The sequence below is a fragment of the Podarcis pityusensis genome, assembly GCF_964106645.2.
Source record: "Podarcis pityusensis genome assembly, chromosome: 8".
NCBI lineage: Eukaryota > Metazoa > Chordata > Lepidosauria > Squamata > Lacertidae > Podarcis > Podarcis pityusensis.
The window spans coordinates 35,091,927-35,113,534 of NC_138033.1; the positions used below are offsets into that span (position 1 = coordinate 35,091,927).

General features: G+C 44.0%; 2 protein-coding genes across 3 annotated transcripts in view; one reads left to right on the plus strand and one right to left on the minus strand.

The window, feature by feature from the left end:
- Window positions 1-235: 235 nt before the first annotated feature.
- Window positions 236-11,582, minus strand: PSME3IP1 (proteasome activator subunit 3 interacting protein 1). The gene is made up of 7 exons (XM_081017085.1): window positions 11,451-11,582; window positions 8,181-8,321; window positions 5,445-5,543; window positions 4,874-4,996; window positions 2,850-2,982; window positions 2,296-2,363; window positions 236-1,049 (listed from the first exon to the last, which is right to left on the minus strand). Exons 2-7 carry the CDS (start codon window positions 8,308-8,310, stop codon window positions 829-831), a joined length of 774 nt encoding a protein of 257 aa, XP_080873211.1. The 5' UTR covers window positions 8,311-8,321; window positions 11,451-11,582; the 3' UTR covers window positions 236-828.
- A 276-nt stretch (window positions 11,583-11,858) lies between these two features.
- Window positions 11,859-21,608, plus strand: part of RSPRY1 (ring finger and SPRY domain containing 1) — a 42,877-nt gene continuing 33,127 nt past the window's right edge. Inside the window, exons 1-2 of one of the 2 annotated variants that reach the window (XM_081017027.1) lie at window positions 11,859-12,121; window positions 16,696-16,773. The gene's annotated coding sequence lies outside the window, so the exon portion shown is untranslated. The remainder of the gene's footprint in view (window positions 12,122-16,695; window positions 16,774-21,608) is intronic. The other variant, XM_081017026.1, reaches the window with a different exon arrangement.

The window sequence follows — 21,608 nt, forward strand, 5'->3', positions numbered from 1 at the left end:
TGCCAACCTGGTGCCCTGGCTTACAGCTCCCAACACTGATGTGAGCTGTGGTTGAAAGCATATGGCGGGCACTAGGTTGGCAAAGGCTGCCCTGAAGATGCCCACACACATACCGCTTCACAAGGAATTTGGGCACCTGAGATACACCTGGCCAGGAGCCTGCACTGAAGAGAAAACAGCTAAGTAAGGCATAAGAAGTGAATAGAGATGGCAAGCTCCAAGGTAAAAATAATAATGCATTGAGGAGTTCTTTAATCAGATGCAACACTAAAACGTCGTTACAGTGTCATGACAATCCACATTACCATCTGCTCAATTTTGCACTCTCCCCACAACAAAACCAATACTTAAAAACTAAAGAGAGAGAGCCAGCCAACCCATATGTCAGCACCTGCCAGACAGCTACACCCTAAAAATGCTTCTTTGTAAAACCAACTTGGAACACACCCCCAGCAAACAACCTTTTCATTCATGGAATCTTTTTAAAAATACAAGGAATTTCCTGTCCTCATCTGTAAACCTCAGAAGCCTCAAGTCTTTTGTTGCTGTTGGTACAATGGATGCTTTTCTGGATTTTCTGGATATTGAAGATTTGTGTCTCCCCCAATCTGTACTCCCTTCCCAAACTGAACACATGTCTTAGAGCGGAGAGAAGGACAGGGGATATGAAGAGAGACACGCACAAAGACTGATTCAGTACATTATTTTGGTATTCTCTGGAAAATAAGAGACAGGAGAACAGAAGTTGCAAGTCTAGGGGATGGTTGGGATGGAAACAGAGAAATGACGAGCATCCCTACCCATGCTTCTAAGGGGCTGGGGAGACGCCTACAGCGGAGCATCAAAGAAGTTGCTTCCCCGAAACACGGAGGAGACGATCTTCCCGGTGGAGTTGATGGTCCCTTCGCTGTCCGAGCTGGACTCTGAGTCGCTGCTCCCAGAGTAGGCCCCGAGGCCCGGCAGGATCCCAATGCAGACGGCAGCCGAGGGACAGTGGAGGGCAGAGCCGCTCATGGAGCCGCTGCTCAGAGGAACACAGGGCGGCTTTTCTGGAAGAGAGCCGTGGAGGGGGGTTGGGAGAGGAAGATTGGAAAATAAAGCTGCCAATACAAATCTATGGAGCAACCACATTTGGAATACTGTGTATGGTATTGGTCTCCTCACCTCAAAAGGTTCAGAAAAGGGCAACCAAAACGACCACAGGGATGTAGAGATTCCACTATGGGGAAAGGCTTTTGGAACTTCTTAGTTTAGAGGAAAGGTGAGTAAGAGGCGGCATGATAGAAGTTTATAAAGTTATGCATGGCATGGAAAATGTGGCCAGAGGAAAGGTTTTCAGGACAGATTTTAAAAACCACTTATTCACAGTGTATAGTTAAATTATGGCACTCACTTTCACAATGAAACTAACAGGGAAGCAGAATAAACCGCCATGTGAATACAGCCTCGGTGAGCAAAGCTGATGCTGCTGGCCTTTCAGCTACAGATCTGCTTCATTACTTTCCTTCAGTTACCTTCAAACATTACAGACCAAGGACCCCCATCAGAACAGAAGAACCCTGCTGGTCAGACCAAAGTCCCTGTTAATCCAACATCCTGTTCCCATAGCTACTACCCAGCTGTGGATGGGAAGCCAGCAAGCGGGACAGTGGTGCAGTTTCATTATCTTGCTTGTATTCCCCCACAACTGAGGTTCAGAGGGAAGTGAGCATCCCAGATACTGGAGATGATTCCCAGCCATCATGACCAGTTGCCACTGAGAGCCTTATCCTCCATGAATTTGTCATAGCCCCATGAAGATATATGCCCTTTAACCCAAGCCCTCACAACATGGGCTGAGCTTTCATTTACATACATATACATCTGCTACCCATGAGGTGTCCAGACACAATCCACTTGCGAGCCTGAACCTGTCAGCTTAAGACCATTGCTCTAGGACAGAGGTCACTGAATTATCAGCTCATGACATCACCATTGCTTTGAGAAGACAAGTGATATGCACTCCACAGTCAGAGGCGGTAATGCTTACAAGCATATGGTTGGCCACTGTGAGAATGGGATGCTGAACGGGATGGGCCACTGGCCTGATCCAGCAGGCTCGTCTTAGGTTCACTGCAATATCACTTTTCCCCAGGAAAGCCGCCTCATGGGTTTTGCCCAATATTCTGCAACAGGATGCATCCCTTCCTTCACTCCCCCCCCCAACTGACTGATCAGCTGTTCATGAAGGCAACATGACCAATGCACAGCAGGCGATATGAGGCCTAGCGTAACCCACCATGCAAACACACCTACCTGGAGTCTTGTCATGGTCAGGATCCGGATCGAGTTTCAGTCTTTTCACGCTGTTGGCACCTTCTGAACTGAAAGGAAACAATGCAAAGTCAAAAAAGAGGACTGGAACCACGGGGGGGGGGGGGGGCGGCGGCACTGCAAGTTGTTCTGTAGGTCACTGAGTTGCCATGGCAAAAAAGCACTAATATCATATTTACTCGAGTCTAATGCGCCATTGAATCTAAAGCACACCACAATTTTCAAAACCCTGAAACCATTTGCTGGCAAATGTAAATGTGCCATAGAATCTTATGCACACCTTGATTTTCGCAGTGTAAATTGGCCAAAAAAGGTGAGCATTAGATTCGAGTAAATACAGTAAATTTAAAAAATAACAATGGGCTTTACATCTCCTATTCAGATGGGAAAGCCTGGTATATTTCTGCCTGGGAGATTTTAAACTCCAGAATCTACCCCACTTCACACCCCACATTGCAATGGTCAATTTTAAGCCTCAAAAGGTTAGCTTGTTTACTTTCCATCAACAAGGGCCCTTCATTCATCTGGGAACTTACCTCCGATGTTTCACAGCTCCAGCCAACAGCTTTGCCTGTGAGAACTTGCTCTTGTTTTCTGCTGATTTCGCCAGCAGTTTCTTGTCTGCTTCCTTCTTCAGGTCAGCACTGACCCCCACCTTTGACAAAGTGCTGTGGACTCAAAGGTTAAGGATCAAGTGGAATCTGAGGACTGACGGGTGTGCAAGAAATCCAGAGCAGCCAAACCCGCCCTTACATTGGCGCCTGTAGTCCCAGTCCTGCCAGGCTGCAAGGGTACCAGTAACCCCAATACCTTAGAAGAGGCAGTGTGTGTACACTTATTAAAACCTGCACAGGAGGAGAAGGAAACCAATCTTTGTGGATTTGTTTTCCATCAGGACTCTAAACCTTTCCATCAGGAACACCAGTGAATCAATCATTTGAATTATTTGAGTAATTATTTACTCAAATAAAATCAGTTATCAAATGCATTAAGCACCAGTGGATTTTATAGTAATTGGCATCATTCAGCTGCCCAGATAAAAATCTAACCACCCCGTCACATTCCTGAAGCACCTTCCCCACATTTACATAGGGCCACGCTAGATGTGACATCCAATGCATCCAATCCGAGTCCTACTCAGAGTAGACCCACTGAAGTTAATGGACATTAAGAACTTGCACTTCCCAGTTTCAATGTTTACTCTGAGTAGAACTTTGTTGGATACAACTTTCCATTTAAAATGCATGCTTTTTTAAAGTGCAGATAATAATCTCCCTCCAAACAAGCTAATGCTATCTATATTTTTAAAAATATGTATATTACTGGCTTTGTTGTTTTTTTGAGATGCTCAACAGTACTGCTAAAGGAAGCTCTCTGGCACCATCTGGTGGAGAGCCTCAAATACCAAACATGCCTCTTGAAATATTAGGTGGGTGGGTGGGTGAGCGTTAACACTCACACAAACCCCACCCTATTCCAACAGGGCTTGGGGTGAAATTCACACCATTCAAGCACAGAATGAGTCACTCTGACCAACTTTACCCATTAAAGAACTCAGTAAAAGTTACAAACTGGTAGTTCATGCTTAGCAGCACACAATATGAAAGGTTCAATTTCCAGCATCTCCAGGTGGGGCTGGGGAAGGACCTGCAGCTGAGGCCTTGGAAAGCCCCTGTCTGCCAGTGTGGGGAATACCGAGCTAGGTGGGTCACTGGCTTCACTCCACATAAGGCAGTGCAGTCAACATTTGAGTTTCTGAGATGGTTCCCAGGTCAAGACCAGAGAAGTTCAGTGAAGAAACTGATGGGTTCAAATGTGGAGGGGGGTGCTGGGAAAGATATGGAAGAAAGGGGTGGTGTGAGGGAAGGCTCTGGAGCAGAGCCTGGGAAAAGTACTATGGACAGGGCAACACACAGATCAGCAAGGCCTAGAGCCTCCCAGGCTATCAGCCCAAGCCAGCACAGCCAGTGGCAAGGGATGATGGGAGTTGTAGTCCCTAGCACCTGGAGGCTGTCCACCCCTGATATCCACACTTAGAAGAATCGGCCCAGCTACCAGAGCCACAAGAGCTTCAAGCCCAGATGAAAAATTCTGTTCCAAAAGTCTACAAATCTGGTCACCAGCAATGCTTACCCATTCCCTGGATGCCAAGCACAAAAAGATTCCTTTCTGATCTGTGAATAAACTCACAAAAGGGATGTGGAGGGGTCAGGTGACCCCAAATAATGGCAGGCCACCAAAACAAATGTTGTGGGGGCCCTGGTGCCAGTCACCAACCTGTTGCCACATCTCCAAGAGTCCTCTTGTTTTCATTCACAGCCAGATCAAATTATTTAAGTTTAACACATCCTGAATAACAAACCCACAAGCTCTGTTCTCAAATTCATCCATAGCAAAGCGAGAATACAGCTCTAGTAAAAAAAATGAAATGGGCTGTGGAAATTAAGCTCCAGCTCTTCAGATCGCCACGACACCCCAAACCGCACCCGAGTGCTAAACAAGCCACCTGCCCCTTCTTACTTCCAACTTTACAATAGGAAGTGCTTCAATGCAAAGGATATTCTGTACTCATTCAGCTCTTTGAGATCCTCTTCTCGCCGCTGCTTCTCTATTAGCGCTTGCTGCCGAGAAACCTCATCGAGGAACTTGGTCTCCTCTTCGTCTAGGCCTCTGACCATGTTTTCTGAAAGAGGAGGCGACAGGAGAACAGACTTGAATAAGCCATTTAGCTGCAAAGCCAGCACCATCTTGCCCTTCCTCTGCAGCATGTTCCTATTCTGATCCACATGACACTGCAGTGCTTTAACAGGAGGTCTTTCTGCCCTAGACTCTGGAGCTGGGAACACATGATCTCTTCTAGCCTCTAGAGACAAGTGCAGAGATAGGCAGCCATGCTAGCAATGGCTCAGTTATGTTACGGGAACCAGGACATCCCCTCTTCTGCCAGTACTTTGGCAGACAGGCTCCTGTTCCTTTTCCTTGTCCCCCAGAAATTGTTCTCAGAATTCTTCAAGGAGCTCAGAGATATAGGGGCCTGCTTTGCTCAGGACAGGATTTTCACAAAAAGCACTGAAGCCGTTCAGTGCGGCTCCCCTGTGTCAGGATTCACAAAGATGCTTACTGGAACTTACTGAACTTGAACTGCTCCTCAAACTCCTGCTGCTTCTTGTCCTTCTGCTCCTGGAGCCTTTCGTAGAGCGAGCGGGGGTCGTACACCTCCTCGGGGCATTCTGGGAGATGGAGAAGAAAGAAGTTGTACAGGTGGCCACTATGAAATAAAACTTGCTCCCAGTACAGTCTCTGACAGCCTTGCCAATAATCTCAGAGACATTCCAGGTCTACTAGCCTTGATGCTACCCGCTAGCCGCTTTTGGACTAAAAGGAAATGAGAAGCAACTTCTGTGAAGATCCATTTGTTTGTCACCTGAAAGGGATTCTGACTATAGGCAATAGGCAAGTGGCTCTTTACAAGCCAGGTTTATCAGACTTTGCTGATAGTTTCATCAACAGTTTATTTGTTTGACTCTCATGGTAAGCCATGCTCAAGGTGGCTCCAACTTCAGAAAAGTTTATACAATAAAATACAGCAAAGTAACTCACAAACAATTACAAGACATAACAAAATTTCTGTAATCATACAAATAAGGGTAAGGAAAACATCGTATAAATATGCATGCAGATTAAACAACTCATTCATAGCAAGGCCAACAATATAAATGCAAACGCTTAACCCAAATGGGAGTAACAATAATGTATCTTCTCCAAATCAAAATGTTGCCCCAAGAACAAACACCCAACAAGAACTTGCCCTGATGAACTTTTCCTGAATCACAGGGGGAGCAAAATGCAGCCACTTCTCCATCCCTTATGCTCTGCTGTTTTCAAGAGATTGCTTTGTGCAAGGCTGCCCCTCTCAGCATATCCAACCGATTTTGCCTCCTTATTAGCACAGAAGCCTAGGAAGCTATCAGACCATTGGCCCATCAGCTCAGTATTGTCAACACTGACTGGCTGTTGCTCTCCAGGATTTCAAGAAGGGGCTGTTGTGAGTCCTATGTGGAAATGCCTCTAGAAGTTGAACCAGGGACCTTCTGCTTGTGAAATAGATGCTCTAACCACAGAACCTCCAAAACATTGCTCCCTAACACCCCAGCAAGCTGCTGCAGTAACGTGACTGTGAAGCTGAACAGCAGAGCAAGAACCCTGGATTCAAATCTCACATCTGCTATGAACTCACTTGGTGGCTTTAGGCTATGCAAGCTTAAACAAAAAGCAGCCAGGAAGGGGCATATACTGGAGGTGGGACCCACCACCACCACCTAACACCACTCCCCCTTCCTTCCCTGCAATCTCAGTGAAGGTCCGCCTCATATTGCTACAACACTTTTCCTCAAATTAAATCGCAGTGTCCAAGATTGGCATTGGAATGAGGGAGTGGGAAAGTAAACCCAACCACCCCTCCCTGATACTACCCATCTGATTGGTGGAGAAGAGAGGGCAGCCGTGCCACTTCCACCACTCCCCATTGCTCTGATGCTCCTGCCAATCAGGAATGCAACAGATCTCTTCATCCAAAGGAGGAGGGGAGGAACTTGGAGAAGGGGTCAGGCTAGATGGAAAGGCAACCTATGGCTCCCTATCCCTGCTTCAGGCAAATGGCTCTTAACCAGTTTCAATGTCCCATTCCACCACCCCCGCTGCATTAATAAAATAGTGCTGACCTGCTTCACAGAGCTGTTCCTTTAATATTTACATAACAAAATATTAAATGCTTCAAAAATTGCAACACATTCCTCATCATTACTGTGCTAAAAAGTAACAACTGAGTGTTTGAATCATGCCTAAACAGTCTTTAGTCTCCGTTTGATCCTACTCTGTCCCACTAAGTCCTTAGAAGCTCTTGCAATTTGTTTTTGTACAAGCTTCAGGTGACAGGCTCCGCTAACCCAGAAATAGTACCTCGTGTTAAGAATTTTGCTTCAGGATGAGAACAGAAAAGTGTGGTGGCGGCGCGGCAGGCCCCATTAGCTAAAGTTGTACCTCAGGTTAAGAACAGTTTCAGGTTAAGAATGAACCTCCAGAATGAATTAAGTTCTTAACCCAAGGTACCCCTGTACAGGGGTACCTTGCTTCTCAAACTTAATCCGTTCCAGAAGTCCATTCAAAAACCAAGGCACACTTTCCCATAGAAAGTAATGCAAAATGGATTAATCCATTCCAGACTTTTAAAAACAACCCCTAAAACAGCAATTTAACATGAATTTTACTATCTAACAAGACCATTGATCCATATAATGAAAGCAATAAACAATGTACTACAGTCACACAATCAATCAATTAGTAGTTGAACTGGGTTTCACACAGTCCCAAAAACAAAACAAAAAAGTCCCAAAAACAAAAACGCAAAATAGCAAAAACAGGCAGACCTCAGCGTAACACTCAAAGCGGAAGTGTGGCACTCAAATCAGAAGCGTAACACTCAAAACAGAGCACGTTTGGCTTCCGAAAAAGGTTTGCAAACCGGAACACTTACTTCCAGGTTTGCAGTGTTTGGGTTCCAAGTTGTTTGAGTACCAAGGCGTTTGAGAACCAAGGTACCACTGTACTACGGACTGTTGAAAAAGGTTTGTCTCCCAGAACCCTAGGATGTTCTGGCCCCATTTCACTAGAGGTAAAATATCATACGACAACAGATAAGCTACCTGTGGCTAGATAGGAAAAGGTGAAGATGGATAACTTCCAACAATCTCTCATGGGGAGGAGTTTCAGGTAGAGCAGGCTTTGAGGGATTGATCGGTATTGTAACGGTAGTCTGAGCTCTCCTACTACCTCTCTATTCAGCAATTCCCCAATCAACAGTCAAATACCTTCAGGGTCTTCGGGTTTCCGAACCTTCTCCCATTCTTCCTGCCTTCGCTTGCGCCGTTCTTCTATCTCCGCTTCAGACACAAACCTTTTGTTAATCACGAGGTCGGCACTACCTTCTCCTCCATCCATTGTGGAGCAGCCTGTGCAGAGAAGAGAGTTAGGAGCAGGACAGTTTCTATTCCCTACATATAGAGACACACTGAACTCTCTGGCATAGAACTGGCCATGCAGTGCACTGCCATGCAAATAATTCTTAACCCAATCCACGCATATAGGAAACCAGTTTTCAGGTAGAAGGCTAGGCTAGATCTCCTTGACACACAGTTTTCTAGAGGGAGGTACATTTCACACAGAAGTACAGTGGTGCCCCGCAAGACGAATGCCTCGCAAGACGGAAAACTCACTAGACGAAAGGGTTTTCCGTTTTTTGAGCTGCTTCGCAAGACGAATTTCCCTATGGGCTTGCTTCGCAAGACGAAAACGTCTTGCAAGTTTGTTTCCTTTTTCTTAACACCGTTAATACGGTTGCGACTTGACTTCGAGGAGCAACTCATAGAACGCAGTGTACATAGTAGCCTTTTTTGAGGTTTTTAAAGACTTTGGTGATTTTTGAAGCTTTTCCAAAACTTCTTTTGCAGCCATTTGGTAAGTTAAGCTTTTAAAACTTTTTTGGGGGGGTTGGATTTTGGGTTGGGGTGTTTGGAATTCAAGGACTTGGTTTTGGGGAGGGGTTTGCAAGAATCTGGAAGTTTGTGTGGTTTTCCCCCCTGCATTTTTATGATTTTCTGTGACCATTGGGCCACTCTGCTGTTTCTAAAAAAAATTCTGGATTTGAATTTCTGTGTGCTGGGTGGCTGGGGGAACAGTTGGGGAGGGGTTTGCAAGAATCTGGAAGCTTGTGGTTTTTTTTCTGCATTTTTATGATTTTCTGTGACCATTGGGCCACTCTGCTGTTTTTTAAAAAAATTTCTGGGTTTGAATTTTGAAATGCTCTTTACAGTATGTGTGACTTTAAAGAGCACTTAATAAACTCTTGTTGTACCAAATTTGGCTTTGTTTGGACTTTTTTTGACCATAGGAACGCATTAATTGATTTTCAATGCATTCCTATGGGATTTCGTGCTTCGCAAGACGAAAAATTCGCTAGACGAAAAAATTCACGGAACGAATTAATTTCGTCTTGCGAGGCACCACTGTATTCAGTAAGGTAAATTCCCACCCTGCAATGGTGCAGTCCAAATACACTGTGTGTAGACCATCTCAGTGAGAAATAAATTAGAGTCAGAAGCATGCCTACAATATCCCTGCCTACATCTACTATGCTGTACCACCGCTAATTCCCCCTACCTCAAAAGACCAGGGGCAAAGCACAATGAATTGCAGGAAGGAGGCAGTTTATGCCCTATAGCAAGCACTAAAGTGGTACTTGGACTTGACATGTGGAGCATTTGCCACAAATGGATTGTGGAAGAAGTGACCCCACAATGCTGCTAAGTTTCCAGACATCTGCTGCCTTTAATAGATATGGAAAAGAGAATGTGTCCTGGGGGGAGTTTTGTAGAGGACCTGATACATTCCCTCTCTGTTCTATGGACTGAGATGTTAAATTCAGTCTCCCACTTTCCCCATTAATCAGAAACAGGAGTTCCTTCTTAACAGAAAAGTCAGGACTATCACCTGTAAAATTCCACCATTTGCTGTACACAGCAACAAAACACGACGACATGTTTGTCAAAAACAGATATCATTTAGTCTCTTACAGGGTCTGCATAGTAGCCATCTCCATGCCATGTTTTTTTTAATGCATATTATATGAATTGCATTAAAAAGCCTTGCAATATAAGACTAAAGTCATATCTAGTCCAGCATCCCATCGTCCATAATGGCTAACACGACGATGCCTCTGGAAAGTCAATAAGCAGGATATTGGAACAAATGCTATCTCCTGCTGTTGCTCCCCAGTAACCGTTGAGAGACACACCCATCACAAATCTTGGCAGCAGTATATAGTCATGACTTGTCGTTATTGACAAACCTCATGTTTTCTACTGAATTGTCTAATCCCCCTTTTTAAAAAGTGGCCTTCACCTCTCACTTCCATGAGTAGCAATAGAATTTTATTCTCCATTATGCGAAAATGGAAGCTGAGCTAAATTACACATATATTGAACAAAACAGCACTGCTTACATCATTTATTTTTCAGTGCAGAATTTATTTTATCTTACATAGACCTTGGAGTTTCAGCAATGGATCTGCAGGTGTTGCACACAGGATAAAACAGCTTTGTAATGAAAGGAAGAAGCTGAGCCAGCATGCAGTTTTTAATGTCAGGATGCAGCTGCTCTGAGCAAGCAAGTGACTCCAATCATGAATTAAGTCAACCAGTGCTTGCACCTGAGAAAAGGCTGGCCTACTGGCTCCTTACAGATCCCTTAGCTAGAATACCTCTCATCAATGTGAATTATTTCACTCAAATTCCTTCACACTTAAAAAGGTTCCTCCAGTTAGAAAAAAAAGACTGCAATGAGTGCAATTACTTGCCCCCTTACTGTTCACAACCTGAGGAAGGTACAGATGTCACAACCGTTCCCTCTTAAACAAACAAGGTGCCTTACATATGTAACACTCCTTGCTTGCAAGCTTTAAAAACCTTTTTATATCAATCTGCTTTTAACTGAAATTAGAAGCTGGATTTTAAACTACTCCCCATCTGAAATAGTAATATGACTTTTTATAGGAGTGCAAAAGGCTTTAAAGTTAAATCCTGTTTTTAAGTTGAAAATAATTGCAGATGTTGCTTCTTAAATGCATATCCCATTAACTAGAGGCCACCTTGAGAAAACTTATTTTTAAAGAAATTTTATATATTGCTTTAAATAAATTTTTAAAGTACAGTCGTAGCTTTAATAAACAATGGCATTGCTATCAACAGCATTTCATCGGTATTATATCAATAATATTCATCCTCATTGTGTGGGTCCAGACATTCGATTTTAAGAAAACTGTAAGGACGAGGGTCCATCCATAAGTTGCTTTTAAATTGTGTTTTAACGCTGTAACCCGCCTTGTGGCCTAAGGGTGAGTGGCGGGCAATAAATAAATAACAGCACCACTACTATTACTACTACTAAGATAGAATATCTTGTTAATAACTTATTTTAATTATCATTCATTATTAATAAATAATTTCGCTATTCCAGTTACCATCCCCGCACTCCCCCCAGTCTCAACGGCCTCCTAGAGCCGGAAGGCGGCCCGCGACACCCACCTCTCCGCCATGGACCCCTCCAGCGGGGCCTTCCTTCCTCTTCCTCCCGAGCCCACCTTTGTGGACGGAGTCCCGGCCGCACCAATGACAGCCCCGCCCCCTTTACCCCCACGGTCTCCCCGCCTCTTCCGCCTCCGAGTCACCCAATCGGACGCCGCGTTCCTTTTCCTCACCCATCGAGCCAGCCAACCGAGGCTTCCGTCGCAAACAAACCAGCGAGTCCTGAAAGCGGCGTCTGCGACTGGGTTGGTTAAAAAAATAATAGGGGTGGGAAGGGACAGGCGGGCGCTTAGGATTGGCCAGCCTCCCTTCCGAGCGGCGTGGGCGGAGCTTCGCTTCTAGCAATTTGAGAATGGGCCGCGTGAGTGGAAAGCGACGAAGAGGAGGGGGCGTGGCTAGTTGCCTTGGGGATACGGAGCGAGGAGCGGCGGCGGCCTGGCGGGGAGGTGGGCGGAGCCGCGGCGCGCTCGCTCTCGGAACGGGGAGGGTCCGCGGAGGCCTCTTGCTCCGCCGCCGCCGCCGCCGCCTTTCCTTCCCGCCGCTGGCTGAGGAGAAATAAGCGCGCGGTGGCACAAAGAGGCCGCCCCGCCACTGCCCGCCGCCAGCACGGCGCTTCTTCTCTGGCCTTGACGGGCTGAATGGAAGGCGGCAGCCAGCGTGGAGCGGCTGAGGTGAGTTGAGAGGAGGGGCGCCTGGCGGGGAAGGAGAGGGAGGGGAGGGGGCCGGGGGAGGAAGTGGAGGGGCGGGGGGAGGACAGGGCCCGATCCTGATCTTGAAGTAGGAGCGAAGAAAGGGCCCTGCGGGTGGATGGGCGAGTGGGGAGAAGCCCAGCGCACAGGAGGATGATAATTTCTCTTAATTTTTTTTTTAATAGTGTCTTAACGCTGTAACCCGCCCCAAGCTTTAATTCATTAATTGTGACAATGATGAAAGTCCTGGCAGTGGGGCCGAGGGTGGGAAAGAGCCTGCATGTGTACAATGCCTTTGTGCGTGTGTGATCTATTTAATCTCTCTCTCTCTCTCTCTCTATGATAACAAATGTGCATAACTGATCCACACATATGTACGTATGCATATACATATATACACAGGTGATAGTGACACGAGTGTGTGTATACATATGCATGGTCTTACATCATTTTAGTATCTAATACATGGCTTGCATTATGGGTGGCTAGCCCTCAGATTGGGGGCCTGATCTGCTCTCCCCACCACCACCACACTCAGCAGTTTTTTCTCTCCCTTCCCTCCCCACAAGATTTTGCTAATTTGGGTGGTGACAGCAAAAAGAAAACTGGAACTAAAGTAGATGCAGCGCTAAAGTGGGTTGAGCCTGGTGTGCCTGCAAATCCTCAGAGTTTTCCTCAGATGTCAGATTGATGGGTGTAGAAATGGACAGTTGTTTGGTATGGATTACCTGAGGTGTGGCTGTGTGTGTGAAGAGTGCACACACTTAAAAGAGTGTGGGGTGGCCACACCCACCACTGCCATGCAGCCCTCAGAGGGTTGGCCGAGGGTGAATGTGGCCCGCAGGCCAAGAAAATTGAGCCACATCTGACTTCCATGATAACCCACATGCATGCAATTAATACACAGTATTGTTGTTATTGCTTACATTAGCATAACAGCTTTCTGAAGGGTAGTGGTGTTGGACCGTTGCAGAAAGATAAGAGCCTTGTGGTACCTTTAAAGACTAACAAATAGTGTTGCTGCGGCACAGTGCTACCCTCTAAGGTGTCGTTTGCGATGATAACGGTAATCATAATTATGTCATTAATAACAGTGACGAAAGCTACTGTTTTAAGTGCAGCTCTTCAGGGCACTTTGCATGCACTTCTCTCAGTAGGCAGGTAGCATTTGACAGCTCAGAGACCTCCAGGATAGCAGCCCAGAAGGTTAGAAAAGCTGGCATTGACACAGCTGTTATTTAACAGCACCCAGATAAATGTTTTGAGGGAGGGCGAGTCCCCTTTCAAAGAATGCATTGAAATTTGGTCTTTGGAGGGCAGGGTATAACACACAGGGTAAAATATCTCTTCTTACAAATAGACTCCCTTCTGTTAAATATGGCTTTCTAGTGCATACACATTCATACTCTTTATCCTAGCACATTTACCTGGGTTCTGCTTCATAGTAGCAGTGTTAATACTAGCATTTCTTGCCTCTGGGTTGCTGTGGTATAGGATTGTGAGCTGCCCAGTTTCCTCCTTGTGAAGGACTGCCTACTTTGCTTTGCTAAGAAAAAATTATGTGAAGTGGTTTGAATGCTCTAAAGCATTAAAGTAGCAGCATTGTAATGATGTAGCTATGGACATTGGTGCTGCTTATTTAGGCAATGATAATGGTCTTTGTCCTTTTTGTGCCTGAGGTTTAAGAAACCAGAATCTTTGAATGTGTAGTATCTGCCATGGGAGGGTATGAAGCAATGTCTTCCAGCACGATGTAGCTGTGGCTTACCCTTTGCTAGTTCAGCACACCTGCTTACTTCTCCTTTCATGCATGTGGAAGAAGCAAACCACGAACCCAGGCTGCATGGTTTGTTTCACTCACAGCAAATCGCCATCTGTAGCCAAGGTTTGTTCTTGGCTTGCTTGGTATGTTTTGTTGGAGCAAAGTAAATCACAGTGATAACTGTTTTTTTATATAATACTAAACCAGGGATCATGGTATAGTTCCTCTGCATGCTGGTAGGAAGAAGATAAACAACATTCCACATGGACCTGCTCTTTATTATGGTCGGTGAGCTGGGCCAAGCTTAAATCTGTGGTGATTACAATTTTCTTCTCAGTTTCTTTCTCCAGTATGAAACAATACTAAGCTCACTTTCACCACTCCTCTGTCCTAGTGATAGGTGCAGCTAAATGAGTGAGGCTGATTGTTGCTCCTCAAGGAATAACTACTCTGGCCACTTTTCTGTTGCCAAACATAATAGTGTGTTGAGTACGGAGGGGGAAATAGCTTGACTTTTACTAGCCCTTAACCCTCTTTGCTAATATTGATTTGTTTGTTTGTTCACTTGCTGAGCTGTATTTTTAAAGTTTTAATTATGGTTTTAAATTTGTTGCATTCTTTTGGAAGTGCTTTAAAATAGAGGGTTTTGTTTGTAATAATGTTGAATGGTGACTTTAAATTTGAATGAATGAATACATGGATTGGTAACATAGTGTGTAACAAGGATTGGAGAGTATGTGGTCCTCCAACCATTTGCCTTGCTGGCTAGAGCTGATGGGTGTTGGCAGCCACCATAATCTGGAGGGCCACAGGTTCCCTATCCCTGCTATATAATCTTGAATACGTCTTGTCTAGAAAATGAGATTTCCTTAGAGTTTAAAATAGTAGGTTGGAGACTTGGGGATGTACTGGCGATGAGTAAGAGATTCCTGGGGACTAGGGCAAACTTGAAATGAAATGAGGAATGGCATATGAGAAAGCCTGAGGACAAGAATCTTCCTGTGGAGATAAGATGGTACTGGTAAGCTATGTGGAGGTTGTCTGCTAAAATAGGGATGAGGGAGGACGACAGGCACTTCAGGTTGGAGTGAGTGTTCTGCTGTGTGATGAGCCAGGCAGTTTCTAGGGGAGACTAGCAGCTGATTTCCTCTTGCTTTTAAGATTAGTAATTCCCAAATTGTATGTGTTCTTTCATAATTATAGAAACCTTTTTGAGAGCCCAGAGTGCCCGCCCACAGAAGGCAGTCTGCATGATCCATTGAAGGGAGGCCTCTGGCTTTCTTTTTTCCACCTTCTATGGAGGTGGGTAATTCTGCCTTGTCTTTGTTTGGATCATTCAGCCATTTCTGACACTACAGAATTATCTACCTCCAAGGATTGCAGGAAGAGGTTGCCTGTTGCATCCCTCCACCAGTCAGTGCCCTGGGTTTTCCGCCTGACAAAAAGCAAGCCCAGAGGCACAATTATTGCAGGAATATGCTGGGCTACAGGTAGTGTAATTCTTACTCTTGCATGCTCTAAACCTTTTGAAGTTTGACGAAGTGCGTTTCTTCATTTTAAACTCAGTAAAAAAATGTACTTCTATCATCAAGAGTTTAGAAATTCATACTTTAGATGAGCAAGGCTATTTCTGAGGGAGATTAGTGGCTGGCTGCCTAGATGGTAGGGGCAGAACTGTGTTCTGCTCCCACATTTTATGAGACGGAAGACATGCTGCTCAGAGTTTTGAATGGTGCCTCACTCTGCGCATGATGCTAAGCTTCATGCTAAACCATGGCTTCACATCAATGCATGGGTTCCCAGGGTGCTCTGCCTCTAGTGCTACTGTGAGCTAAGCCATGTTTTGGCTTGGCAAGTCATCTGAACTGGGATGGTGGTTTGTCTTATTCCAAACAAAATAGTTGAGTGAGATTTGTTCTTAGTTTGTCTAGAGCCTGCCTTCTGCCCCTCACATTGGGTGTCCTGTTCCTTGTAGGCAGGAACCCCCTCATTCAAGTGTGATGTGTGAACAGAGTATGCAGAGAGACACTGCATCCTTCCTCATGGATTCTTCAACTATTCACATCCTTGCTCCAAACACACTTTTCACCTATAGTGATATATCATGGGAAAACATCATCTTTGTTAATTAGTCTGAGGGATGCTCTCTGCTGATGGTTATGAATAAAGTGGGGTGGGGTTGGTAGTACAGTGGGGAGAGTCCAGGATATAGGCCCAAATGAGCAATATTTGTATAAATAAGGTTTCCAGTCTGTATGCTCTTGAGTCACAGGAACAACTTTTTAGTCATGCCTGCTAGTTTGTGTGACTAAATCCAACACACAGTTTGGTTTGGTTATTTGACCAAGAATTTTTGTACAGTACTGTGGGACAGAAGCGTTAGGGCTTCCCCTGCCATTACTTGAATAAATAAGAACTTAACAATTGCTCAGACAGAAGCATTTTTGCCATAGGGACTGGGTGGTCCATTGGTGTAGGCACAATTGATCAGTTCAGTATGCAAATAGATTCATAACCCATGACGCTCATACTGTGTAGTTGGTTTTGTAGCCTGTGGAGCTACTACACCTTAAATGACTAGGGGGAAGGGTAGGAAATCCATCTTCCTGCCCCAACCAGGATCCCAACCAGGATTAGCATTGAACAAAGCTGTAGTGGTGAAGCTTGGCCTCCTTGGCTGCTGCCTGTACCTCGTGAGTCTAGCCTTTGCCCAAGTGAGTCAGTCACTTGGCTAGAACCTCTCCCTTACATTGAGGAGGCAATCACCTGAACTCTCTTTCCTGGTCTGTTTCAGCTCCTAGCAGTTGGTGCAGTGCAGGAGATTGTGTGCTCTACCCCTTTGTATCAGCTGCCGACATTGAGGATAAGTGAGGTAACTTATTTTTCACCAATGCATCGCTTCTTTCTAGTCAACTTTCCAGCACCATTCAGATACATAGAAGTGTGTGATGACCCATAACAGACCAGTGCTTGGAGGCTAGATGTGGACCAGTAAATTGAAGGTGAATCCTGAGACGACAAAGATGTTGTGTGTTCTGAATTGCTGAGTCTAGGAGGTTGGAGATTACCTGTTCTGGATGTGGCTGCACTCCCCTGGAAGTAGCCGGTTCATAGCTTGGCGGTGCTCCTAGATCCACTACTGCCCCTGGAGGTTTAGGTAGCCTTGGTGACCTGAAGTGCCTTTTTTCCAGCTATGGCCCCTTTTGGAAAGACCAGTGTACTCTATGCCCTGATACTGTTCAGACTGGACTATTGCATTGTGCTCTGTGTGTGGAATCCCTTGAAGACTATTTTAAGACTTCCACTGGTCAGAAATGCAGGTCCAGAAGAGGGCTCTCTCTGTGGCAGGCCCTAAATTATGGAGTTTCCTCCCTGCAGAAATGTGTCTGGAATATTTATTGTACAGGTGAAGATTCACCTCTTAAACCGAAGTTTTAATTCTGCTTTGTGGGACCCACCTCTTTTGTTGAATTTATATCATTCTGCCCTGTTTTTTAAAAAATGGTTTTACTAGTTTTATAATTATAGCAGTTTTATCCATTTTTATAATTGTATATTACCAGTATATTGTTTTAACTCTCCCTGAGACCTTATGGTGAAGACTAGGTAAGAAATTAAATCAATCAATCAATTAATTTCCCCACCTTTTCTTACAAGTATGTCATATGATTGTGACCCAAACTTGAGAATTGGCTTCCATGGGAGATTTAATGAAATTATAATCTTCTAAACCTTTTAGCTCAGTTTCATGTTAATGTGTGCCTGGTAATGTGGAATGATTTGCATAAGGAAATTTTCTAATGCCCTAGACTAGAGATTGTAATTCTCTTGCTTATTTGACTTCATTTAGAAAACAAAGTTGAAGAAATAGCCAAGCTTTCTTTGCATTGTGTTTGCTGTACTTGTACTTCCCACTTCCAAGCCAAGCACTGCAGAAATATTTCTCCATTTAAGAAACACCTCTGCAGTTATGACCTACACGTCAGCAAACCCTAAGTTTGGATTGTGGATAAAACTGATGTCAGTCATACATGAAAAATGATTTGCAATGTTTGCTTACCATATGTGCCCCATTTCTAGGAAGTAGGATTTGAAGAGAGTAACCCCAAATATAATCTAAGATTTAGACTGCACCATTCTTGGTCATAAAGCAAATGAATAGTTGGTGTTTTGTTAGTAGGGCTAATTTTTGTTTTAAATGGAGGGTCTGGGGAAGCTTGTACATGGGGACCATTGAGTCTCCAAAACAGAAACTTCTCAGGTGCCAATTGTAAATTTACACTTAGAAAACCAAAAATAAGGTTCTTATAATTGCATATTACTGTTTGGTTTTTAAACAGTAATTTTTACACTTCAGAAAATTGCCAAGCTCTTTCTGATTCAGGCAAGTTTAATAACAGAATGCGAAGAAATTTCTGGCATAGTATGATAGGGAGGTTTAACCAGACCCAAAATCCAGTTTGCACATGGCCATTCTTGTTTTCATTGCAGAAACAGTCAAGCCACATTTTCTCTCTTTGAAATGCAAACAGTATCTCTGTGTTAACTTTTTGTGAGTTGATTCTCTTAGAGCTATGGGTTTTATGTATTTACGATGGGTGAGGGAAAAATCCAGCTATTACTGAGTTAAGACTGGAAACTGAAAGGTTGAAGTCATCCCTGTATTCAACTTTGGCTTCTTGGCAAGAATTCAGAGTGGGCAGGGTTTTTCCACAATGAGGTGATTATGGTTGAGTGTAAGGAAACACTTGAGGCTGTGAATCATTGATTCCTTCCCTCCTTACTCTAGAGGCGCCTGCGCTCAAACCATTTCCAGCCAAGTTCTTAGCTGACCACTTCTGCTGTGTTGTTTGGACCAGGAAAATTTGGTGGGATGATCATATAGATGTCGTACGTTACATTGGATAACATGTTAAAATTACGAGCGTGGATGTCTTTTTATTGGAGACCTTCCCATAGAAATAGTGCCTGTGGAGCAAGCCTGTTCAGCTTTTTGTTTCAGGCAGTGCACAAGGGGAAATGTGCATTCTACAGTTAGAATTGTTCAGTAAATTAAGGAACCAAATTTGCATGCTTCATATTCTGTTGCAAGTGGTATACCCCTGTGTTTGCAGAAGCTAGATTTATGCACTTTTTAATATTACGAATTGGAATATAGGGGGAGGAGACCAGCTTTTTTCACAAAGGGTGGCAGTTCATTCCTAGAGTTTCTGAGAAATTAAGTATTGTGTAGAAAAATCAAGTGTTCTTTTAAGTCTTTATTTTGTTACGCTGGCTCATAGTAGGCATTCTCTCTGTGTGTGTGTTGTGTGTACGCGCTAAGAAAAGCAGAGTATCAGGTGTCAAAAGGTATTTATTTCTAGTGTTGTGCCTGGAGCCCACAAAAATAGAACTCTTGCTGGAAGAATTTGTGTCTGATGCAATCAGTTGGCAAACATGTTGCTAAAAATACATGTACTGTAGTAGTTAACAGAGAGCAGCTGAAAGAGGCTGGTATTTGGGAGTCCTCGTGCTGCTTCCTTGATTCACAGAACTAGCAGTAGCCAAGTCTAGTTTTCATCAGTACTGTATTAGCACTTCCCAATGTGTGTGTTCCTCTGATAAGCAGAGGTGACCAAAAGCATGCTGGCTATTTGAAGGGAGTTCTTGAACTGTTTGACAGGCAGACCACGCAAGGCCTGCTGATAGTAGGGCCAAAAACCCTTGCTTGGAAGTTGTTGTTTTTCTAAGTTGTACTGTGCAATGCTTTCCAGACCTGTGAATGATACCCTTGGTTCCCAATGCATTTCTTGGCCGCTAACACACTGGTTTGTGCATACAGCAAGTTACTGCAACTTTGTAGGGCTGTGAATTTTATTGGATGATGGTTTGGAAATTATTTGTTTGAGCAAAATTAAGGCTGCTATATTTCAAAATTTCATAAATATATAGAACAGCACAATTTTATGTGGTAAGTTATACATAATGGGTTGTATCCATCATAGCGCTACATGAACAAAATGCATTGGATGGACGGTGTTTAACTACTTTGTCTCATCAGTGCAAGGATTTCTGCTTGCGCAACAGAACATTATGCCCCCCTCCTTCCACTATGTGTCACCTAAGTCTGTTCTAGGGTTTCCCCTAACACTCCTGAGCAGATTTGGCAAAGGCACAGAGCACACGAGGGGGAGGAGGCGGGGAAGTCATGTTATGCAAACAGAAATCCTTGTGGTGATCAGACAAGGTAGTTGAACTTCATGCTATACATTTTGTTCTCTTACAGAGGTAGAGTAAGTTGAGAGCTGATAAGGAGAGGTGTTGCATACACTTAAGTTTCTCCCCCTGCCCCCCCCCGTCTTTTCACAAGGGACTGACTCATAGCTTCCACATTGCCAGAAATGTTCTGTCTCTGTTAGGGGTAGAGGGGTATGTGGCATATGTGAGACAAAGCTTAAACAAACGAGAAGCTAGAAATTGGCTGGCAGTGTTTTTTATAGGTTGATGTACTTAAGTGAAAAACATAGGAAAATACAGACTTCAATCAAATTAGCTGTTATACCTGTATATATCTAAAGTGCATTAAGGTGGGGTGGCAGCTGAGGGTTACATAGACTGTTTACTGTGAGCTGTAAGATGGCTGGTGCACAGATAACTTGTTTATGTATTGAGTGTCCAACAGAGCAGTTTTGCTTTCTGTAAGGGCTATTTAACTTCGCATTTGCAGCTTATCTTTGTCTTTGCAGCATGTGTAGAACTTCTTTTTCAGGAAACTGGCAAACTGAGGAGAGTAATAAGCTCCCCCTTGTTAGTTGAGAGTCTCCATCCCAAGTACTGTGCTAATTCACTGGTTTTACACCATGGGTTGGCTCCTCATGATTTTAAGAGAAACTTGGACATTGTGCTTTGAAACCAAATTATGCGTGCTGTTATATAGCCTGTATCAGTTTAGGAAAAAATAAGGCAGAGGAACAACTTAAATAGGTTTGCATCAGTGTACCTTAATCCTAGGTGCACAGTCATTTCATGGGTTGTTGTAAGTTATGACGTTTCAAGATGATTGACTTGATGCTTCAGCCTCTAGGAATCTGTGAAACTGAGTTCCTCCCCTTCTTCTGCCTTACACACTGATGTGCTGGATGATCTAAATATACTGACTTTCAGGCTGTGTGATTATATATATATCAGTCATACACAAGAATGGTATATCTCATGTATGATGGATCAATATGACTAATAATGACGAATAACATCACTTAACTTTCTATATTTAATCAGTAGAGCACTTATTTTCTCCCAATAGAGAGTGGTAGAAATTCTAACTGTAATCAACAAGTGAAAAATTAGTTCTCATTCTCGTTTAGAAACAAGTTATTCTAAGAGTCTTAGATTTTATTTGCCAGGTCCAAATCACTCACAGTAATTCCTTAATAATTTGATATTAGAATAGCTTTACAGGTGGACAAAACAACAAGACAGGCGTTGAAGCTGCTGTCACGTGTGTATTGTCAACAGGGCTGTGGCATGCAAAAGATCTCAGGTTCACTTCCCAGCATCTCCAGGTATCGCTGGGTGAGATTTTATCAGAAATTGTGAAGAGCTGCTGCCAGTTAATGTAAGCAATATTGAGCTATATGGACCAATGGTCTGACTTGGAATAAGACAGTTTCCTGTGGAAAGCTTGGGTTTTAGTCATCACTGGGCTAAATGTGAGTTTTCACATAGATT

What these genes read in the sequence shown, in the direction of transcription:
- PSME3IP1 (XM_081017085.1), bottom strand. Translation starts at nt 8,310, where the DNA reads ATGGATGGAGGAGAAGGTAGTGCCGACCTCGTGATTAACAAAAGGTTT. An exon ending in GAAACCCGAAGACCCTGAAG is followed by an intron (nt 5,544 to 8,180) that starts GTATTTGACTGT and finishes TCCATCTCCCAG; the next exon opens with AATGCCCCGAGGAGGTGTAC. An exon ending in TGAGGAGCAGTTCAAGTTCA is followed by an intron (nt 4,997 to 5,444) that starts GTAAGTTCCAGT and finishes CTCCTCTTTCAG; the next exon opens with AAAACATGGTCAGAGGCCTA.